The 8,428-nt window shown below is 38.2% G+C and overlaps 1 protein-coding gene across 7 annotated transcripts; it reads left to right on the top strand.

The window, feature by feature from the left end:
• On the top strand, positions 1-8,423 carry LOC127809189 (transcription factor SRM1). Of its 7 annotated transcripts, none has more exons than XM_052347943.1 (5): positions 1-215; positions 1,099-1,146; positions 1,249-1,338; positions 1,421-1,950; positions 7,490-8,423. In XM_052347943.1, the coding sequence occupies exons 4-5, from the start codon at positions 1,565-1,567 to the stop codon at positions 7,992-7,994; spliced, it is 891 nt and encodes a 296-aa protein (XP_052203903.1). In that variant the 5' UTR covers positions 1-215; positions 1,099-1,146; positions 1,249-1,338; positions 1,421-1,564; the 3' UTR covers positions 7,995-8,423. The 7 variants fall into 7 exon arrangements, with proteins under 7 accessions (XP_052203903.1, XP_052203902.1, XP_052203906.1 ...); XM_052347944.1 differs by lacking the exon at positions 1-215 and adding an exon at positions 940-1,012; XM_052347942.1 differs by lacking the exon at positions 1,099-1,146 and having other exon boundaries at positions 1,147-1,338.
• Positions 8,424-8,428: the final 5 nt, after the last annotated feature.

Here is an 8,428-nt window from a genome sequence, read left to right as displayed (position 1 = left end):
GGGGGTGTGTGGGTGTTGATTCGTGCTTCTTGCTTCTGGGTACCCAAACTTTAGATTTCTTAGGGTTAATTGGTGGTGTTTTGGGACTGATAGGCAGTCCTGCAGCAATTCACTGCCCTATTTGGTAATTCAAGTTGTCGTCTCTTGCCGATGAAAAATCCACAGATTATTATTCAGCTGAAGAAGGATTGATAAGAAGATACGGCAGTAGCAAGGTTTGATTTTTGTTTCCCTGCAAGTACGCTGCAATTGGACAGTCAAAATCTTGATAGTACTTCCGCAAGGTGCAATTAAAGTTAAATTTATGGTGTTTTCGTGCTTACTCCGGTCGCTTTCACATGATTAAATGGCTGGGGAATAAATCTGAGATGGGTTTTCACTTGAGGGTAGAAAAACAAGAACAGTTCAATGGGTCGTCTTCTACATTTCGTGCGTGGCTGGTGGCTGAAAAAAAGATCAGAAACCTTGCATTTTCTTTCTTGAGATGAGGGCTTTTCTTACTGAGTGCAAATTAGTTTTGGGGGAAAGAAGAATAATTGATCATATATAGTAATTGTCTCTCTAATTTTGGCAAAAAATTACAAATCTTAAATTATTCGATCTTTTTAACTATGTTGTTGGTTATGAGGCGTCTTCTGCTGATGGTGGGCGTTATTGCTTTCTTTCTTCTTATTCTCCATTTTCATTGTTGGCTGAGTTGGTGCTGTTTTTTACTTTCTAATTAATCACAGAAGAGAACAAAGAATGTACAGGCTGCCACTGTATAAAATTAAATCAAGTTTGGTTATTTGGGACCCTTGTATTTATTCACCAAATATGGCCCCTTTCCCTTTCTTTTCTCCTGTGGGCCTGTGCTGTGAAAACTGTTGTTATCATCAACAATGACTTCCGGTTATTATTATTATTTTTTTCTGGTATTTTCTTTTTTCTTTTTCAGACATCTGGGTCTTCATTGTTTGTATTGTAGTCTCTTCCCATCTCACAGTCCAAAACCCTAAATACCATCAAATTGGTATTCACCGTTGTACTAATATTGATTTCTTTTTCTTCTTGTTATACTCGGCCATTTATTGCTTCTTACGCTTTTATGGAGTGCAGATATTTCTCATGCCCTAACTGAACCGGCTTGCTTTTCTTCATCAATAGGTCAGCATTTTGCAAGTGTCCTACTTTGAATTGGAAAGCAAACAACCGTAGAAATCATCAGATTCTTCTTCTTCTTCTTCTTGTTCTTCTTCTCTTCATCAGGTTTCTTGGATAGTTATTGGAGCTAGTCTCTGGTGCAGCTCACTTGACTATTTCTTGGGGGCTGGCTGTTTCTTTCCTGTTTCCTCTTTGGTCTGATACATTTCATCACTAATTCCATTCCAACCTGCCAATTAGTTGGTTGTCACTGATGCTCCTTGTGATAATAATGCAGATCCAATTTTCAAGAGTGATTCTGGAGAATTTCAGGGTTGAGGCTGTGGCTATTTCACTTTAGATTTTGCAATATTTTCTAAGTCCTCCGTTGCTTCTTCCTCTTGTGGCTGGAACACTTGATAGCAAAATCAACCAAGGGGATATGACATCTAATGAAACAGGCAGTAGCTCCTCATGGAGCAGGGAGCAGGACAAGGCATTTGAGAACGCCCTGGCAACATATCCTGAGGAATCTTCAGATCGGTGGGAGAAAATTGCGGAAGATGTTCCAGGGAAATCCGTAGAGGAGATTAAAGAGCACTATGAGCTCTTAGTTGATGACATTAACCAAATTGAGTCTGGCTGTGTGCCTCTACCTTGCTATAATTCCTGTTCAGATGGTTCTACCAGCTATGCAGGTGAGGAAGGAACTGGCAAAAAAGGTGGGCAACTTGGGAATATTAGCAATGAATCAAATCATGGAGGTAAAGTTTCAAGATCTGATCAGGAGCGACGCAAGGGAATTGCCTGGACTGAGGATGAACACAGGTGAATTTGCACTTGCAGTTTGTGATTCATAGACTTCATTTACCATAAGAAATAAAGTTTTAAAGCATATTAGTTTTTGTTATTGCTGCTTTTTAGATTTTTTTTTTTATAAGCATTACATTGACTAGTTGTCTATACTTCAACTTGGAATAATGCTTCATCCTCTTGACTTTAATTTTTTATTCCCACCTGGATTGTTGTCCCTAAAAGCTGGTCGGTTAGAGTCTTGATTACATAAATTCTATGCAGTGTTCTTGCACAAGTTAATCATGGATTATTCTTTGCCTCAACATATACTTTTTAAAATGCGTTTGAGTTTAGTCCTAATATTTTATTTGAATTCCAGTTAATGCAATTGTTTTAGTGCCACAGCTTCCTGTGTAACTATCTCTCTGATGATTATTTTTTCTAATTTTCTCTGAAAGCCTATGCTTGCTGGCATAGCTTTTCTCTGTCTCCAAGTTGTTGCTGCAGTGATGTTTTCTTCAAATCTTTAGCTCAATCTTACAAAAAGGCAATTAAATCCACCCTAGAGACTACATTTGTACCTGGATTGACTGAACTATGAGGGAAAATGTGAATAGGATAAACCTTCTCCTAAGAGAAACAAAAGACTTCTCTGTTTTTATTGCTTTTTTCCTTCTCTCTTTGTGTGTTTGTATGCATGAGTGTGTTTGCTGCACCTGTCTTTGAAAAGGATAAATTTGTCTATTATGTTGTTACTAGGCCCTACTATTCTTGGATGGTATTTATTTCTCTAGTTCTTTCTAGAGAGGATTGATTCGTAGTATTCTAACATGTTTTAGCTAGCATTCTAGCAATTAATTTTCTCAGTTTGGTCTGGGATAGTTATGTTGTTATCTTGATTGGCATCTGGTATGTTTTGTTTAGATTTATATGTTACTAGTTTCACATTGTAATCAACTCAGCCTGAGGAGTCCTTGTTCCAGCTAGTTTGGTCCTGCACAAACCTTGTCATCATTCTTTTGCAGCATGTTTTTGCAATGTAAACTATGTAATGCTAGGAATTGACTGTTTCTGGGTTACAGACTTGCAACTAATGCCCAAGCTAACGATTAGCATGTTGGAGCTTAGATAGTTCTATTGATAGTTTGTAATGCAGCTGAGGTCATATAATCAATTTTTTCTCCTATGAGAATTTGTTCTCTGAGACAGCTGGTCATTTACCTGACTCCACCTGTGGGATTAGGGCTTGGTGTGCTGCTGTTGTTGTTTCAGACAGATGGTCATTCTTTTCCCTTGAGACTCACTTGTTGATAGAAATCAGTTACATCTTATATTATCTTTTTTGCGACACGGCTTGGTCAACTATGTTAGCTTTATAGTGTTGTATATAGTTATTTGCTTTCTTCAGTTGTACCGTGTAGTGCTCTGTGTGTCTATATATATACCTAACACATGAATAAACAATTCTACACTTGTCTTTTCCTCAAAACATGGTATCAGAGCACTAATGCTACAAAACCCTAACCCTAATCCTTAGCCGCCGCCATCCACCGCCAGTTGCACCTGTCTCTCATGTCCTAAATGTTTGATTGCACTTGAACTATATTGTGGGCTACTTTCCGTATAGGAAAAGATCATCTTGAGCATCCATTTGTATTGGAATTTTCAAGTCTACCTTTGCCCCCCCCCCCCCCAAAAAAAAAAAAAAATAAATAAATAAAAGGAGAAGAAAAGACTGAAGGCCATCTTCGGAAAGAGAAACCTACATATATTGTATGTTTATGATTCCAAGAAATGGTGAAAACCCTGCTTGATAAGGTTTCTTCTATTTGGGGATGGATAGAAGCTTTTCATCTACAACTTTCATGTCAATCATTGTGACTAGCAAGTGCACTCCTTGATATGTGCAAGTTTGTATCCAAGCACAAATTTATGGTTTACCCTGATCTCAGAGATTTAGAAATAATGCTGCTGATCTGCCTGCTCTCTTTTCTTGAAGATTCCTTTTTCTTCTGGAAATTTCTTGTCTAAAACAAAAGAAGTATTTCTAGGACTGAGTTTTGAGCTTTGTGACTGCTGATTTCTTTTGCAAAAATTCTGAAGATCCTTTCAGTGTATCAAGAAAAGTAAAAAACATTTGTAGAAGATGGCATACATATTATAATGTTCTGTTCTGTGATTGTGGTGGAAATATTCATTGCTAAATTCAATGATAGACAGTCCATTTTTGTGTTCATCAGGGGAAAAATTTGGTCCTTGACTCGTTTTTGGGATTCTGTTGAGACCCTTGGATTGATATAGCTCCCCCCCCCCCCCCCACGCGGGCGGAAAAAAAAAAAAAAAAAAAAAAGGAGCCCCCACCTTCTCATGTGGGGGGTGGGGGTGTTGGTTAAATTTCAATCAATACCCATTGAAGAAGTTTGAACTTTTAATCTTCTCACTTTATTATTCAGATTGGGCACATTTACACACAAATAGTAACTGTTCATATAGAGATAGTTACACAGAAAAAACTGCTACTTAGGAAATAAATAATTGTATGGAAAACTGCCTCTATATTTTGCCTAAAAGTCTATATTTCTTGTACACGTTTTTCTACACCCATTGTTAAATTTCTATTATTGGATGGTATTTATTTCTCAAGTTCATTCTAGAGAGGATTGATTCATAGTATTTTAACCTGTTTTATCTAGCAATGAATTTTCTTAGTTTGATCTGGGATACCTCCCCATAATTGTTAGTTGTGTTGTTTTCTTACTTGATTGGCATTTGGTATGTTTTGTTTAGATTTATATGTTACTAGTTTCACATTGTAATCAACTCAGCCCGAGGAGTCCTTGTCCCAGCTATTTGGGTCCTGTACAAACCCTATCATCATTCTTTTTGCAATATAAACTTAGTGCTAGGAATTGACTGTTCCTGGGTTACAAACTTGCTACTAATGACCAAGTGAACAATTAGCATGTCTGGAGCTTAGATAGTTCTATTGATAGTTGTTTGTAATACAGCTGAGGCCATATAATTATTTTGTTTTCCTAGGAGAATTTGTTGTCTGAGACAGCTGGTCTTTTACCCGACTCCACCTATGGGATTAGGGCTTGGTATGCTGTTGTTGTTGTTTTAGACAGACAATTATTCTTTTTCGTTGAGGCTCACTTGTTGACAGAAATCAGTTATATCCCATATTATCTTTTTCGTGACATGGCTTGGTCAACTATGTTAGCTTTATAGTGTTGTACATGCTTTATGGTGTTGTACATAGTTATTTGGTTTCCTGAGTTTTCCCTTGTAGAGCTGTATATATATATCTAACACATGAATAAACAATTCTACACTTTTGTCTTTTCCTCAAAACAAGGTATCGGAGCCACTAATGCTACAAAACTCTAACCCTAATACGTAGTCAGCTGCTGCTGCTGCTATCCACCGCTGGTTGCACATCTCTCATGCACTAAATGTTTGGTTTCCAAGTCTACCTTCGCCCCACCCCCCCCCCCCCCCCAAAAAAAAAAAAAAAAAAAAAAAAGAGAAGAAAAGACTGAAGGCCATATCAGAAAGAGAAATGGTGAAAACCTTGCTTGATAAGGTTTCTTCTATTTGGGGATGGATAGAAGCTTTTCATCTACAACTTTCATGTCAGTCATTGTGACTAGTAAGTGCACTCGATATGTGCAAGTTTGTATCCAGGCACAAATTTATGGTTTACCCTGATCTCACGAGCTTTAGAAAGAATGCTTCTGATCTGCTTGCTTTCTTTTCTTTAAGATTCCTTTTTCTTCTGGAAATTTCTTGTCTAAAACAAAAGAAGTATTTCTGGGACGGAGTTTTGAGCTTTCTGACCACTGATTTCTTTTGTAAAGATTCTAAAGATCCTTTTAGTGTATTTAGAAAAGTTAAAAAACATTCAAAGAAGACAGCATACATATTTTCTGTTCTGTAATTGTGCTGGAAGTATTTATTGCTCAATTCAATGATAGACATCCATTTTTATGTTGCATCAGGGGAACAAAATTTGGTCCTTGACTCATTCTTGGGATTCCGTTGAGACCCTTGGATTGAGAAGAGGGGGGCAGAGGGAATTACATTGACTACCCTTATTGTTTAAAAGTTATATTAGATTATCCCCAAAGGTTAGACTTATGTTACATGGGGTACCCTTGAAGGTTTTTATAAAATAAAATTACAGAAAATTCAGGGGAGGAGAGGTCAGAGTAATTTTTAGAATATGGGGGGGTACACATAACTGGATGAAACCTTAGGGGTGAGGAGAGTGTAATTTACCCAAATGCACACAGACACGGCATGCCCCACACTGCCACCTTAATCCCATTTCCTGGGATCAAGATGAACTATCTGGATCCCAGCTTGATTACCAAGTTTATCCATAACCCTAAGACTATAATGTTGTTTGTTATACGTAAGAGTTTCTCACAAATTTTGTATGGTCTTTGATGTGGGTTAGCAAAGAAATTGCAGTAGACTGAGGAAGAAGAAGAGAGGAAACAAATTGCAGTAGCATGTTCGTGTGGTTAATCTTTGGATTATACTATAAAGTCAATTGAAATCCAAAATGTATATGCTTTAGAAGTTGACATGCTTCCCATATCTCCCTCTGAATTTCTTTACCCTGTTCATAGGGCTGAATCTTGTTGAGTTCAGTTTAGGCCATTATTTGGCTACATGATCAACTGTTCCTGGAGCTTGGGCTGAGTTTAAGCTGGAGATGAACTTGGCATCTGTGTGAACTTTGGTTCAAATGCTTGGGTGTTAACTTAAATAACATTTTTAAGCCCAAAACGAGTAGAAAAAATATATCTTGGTATTTATCTCCTTAGGGACAATATTGCGTGAAGAGATCAAAATGAAGATATTCGTAGGTGCCACTGATGCAGATGAAAAATGGAGGGCAAAAGGACAAGGAAAGAAATCCGATATATAAATTAACACTTATGTGGAATTTTTTAGTCCACCAAAGATAACACTTATGTGGAATTTTTTGTTTTGCCATTTTGGAGGCTATCCTTTCCCCCCCCCCCTTTTTTTTTTCTTTTCAGAGGCGGGGGGGGGATAAGAAACGAATTGTCAGCCAGGCATATTTTTTTCATGCTTCAGTTCTGCTATTATTATTATTGGTGTTCTAAGGTGCAATACCAAAGTAGGTATTAGGTCATAACAATTTGCAAGTATTCGAATTCATTCTTTATTAGAATCTCCATTATTTTACCTTTTCCTTGAGACATTGTTGTCATTATCTCTGTTATTACCTGATTTGGCATTCCCGGCTTTTCCACCATTGATGCTTGCAATCATACTGGCAATATGTTTTGCTTATTGATAATGGATGTATTCATGTTTACTATTGTGAAGAAACTTGAATGGATGGTTTCAAGATGTCATCTACCACAGTCTACTGTAGTACTTTACTATTGCACTGGGTATACTGGCTTCATTTTAAGTGCTAATGCCGCCCAAATTTCTGAGAAGCAGAGAAGTTTTTGTTCTTAAAATTTTTCTTCTGATAACCCAATTTTGTTTTAGCAGTAACTTTGTTGGCTGTCTTGTACAAATACAGATTGTTTCTTCTTGGTCTGGATAAATATGGGAAAGGTGATTGGCGAAGTATATCCCGGAACTTTGTGGTGAGCAGAACGCCTACTCAAGTGGCGAGCCATGCGCAGAAGTACTTCATACGTTTGAACTCTATGAACAAAGAGAGGAGACGATCAAGCATTCATGATATCACTAGTGTCAACAACGGAGATGTCTCAGTTCCTCAGGGACCCATCACGGGTCAAATGAATGGTACTGTTGCAGTTGCGCCTGGCAAATCTAACAAATCAACCCCCCAGACCCCGGCTGCTCCAGGCGTTGGTGTTTATGGCGCGCCAACTCTAGGACAACCTGTAGGATCGTTTGTTTCAGCTGTTGGCACTCCGGTGAATCTCCCCCCTCCAGCGGCACATATGGCATATGGCGTCAGAGCTCCGGTTCCGGTTCCTGGATCAGTGGTTCCTGGGGCGCCAATGAACATGGGGCATGTGACATATCCGATGCCACACACATCTGCTCATAGGTAGAGTGTTCCTTTTCTGCAGCTGGATATGTACAAAAGCCAGAATGGTTACTTGACTTGGTGGTGGTGCGCTGCTATTGTGTACCTGCCAGCTTGGGCTGGAATAATAATGCTTATTTGAAGACAAAAAATTGTCTAAGAAGTGGCATTCTCACTTGGTGTTTCCGTCCATCATATTTTAAAATAAACCAGTGGAGGAGCTTTCAGCTTTGTGCATATGTATAGGCAGAGAGCTATATAAAGGGTTAAGTACGTGGCAGGCAGCAGTTAGGGGTAGGCCTTCTTACTCTCTTTGTTCAGTTATTAGGTAGGACATATGTATGTTGTGCACGAGTGTGCTTGTTGCCAAGACACTGCTCTGCTCTTTCTTGGCAAGAAACTGTAAAAAGAACTTAACCCTACCTATTAGATCATCATCATCGTTTTAATTTTACATTT

This window comes from Diospyros lotus, chromosome 9 (assembly GCF_014633365.1).
Source record: "Diospyros lotus cultivar Yz01 chromosome 9, ASM1463336v1, whole genome shotgun sequence".
In the NCBI taxonomy this organism is placed as follows: domain Eukaryota; kingdom Viridiplantae; phylum Streptophyta; class Magnoliopsida; order Ericales; family Ebenaceae; genus Diospyros; species Diospyros lotus.
This window is presented reverse-complemented; position numbering and strand designations above follow the sequence as displayed.

What these genes read in the sequence shown, in the direction of transcription:
- LOC127809189 (XM_052347947.1), top strand. Translation starts at nt 1,565, where the DNA reads ATGACATCTAATGAAACAGGCAGTAGCTCCTCATGGAGCAGGGAGCAG. An exon ending in TGGACTGAGGATGAACACAG is followed by an intron (nt 1,951 to 7,489) that starts GTGAATTTGCAC and finishes GTACAAATACAG; the next exon opens with ATTGTTTCTTCTTGGTCTGG.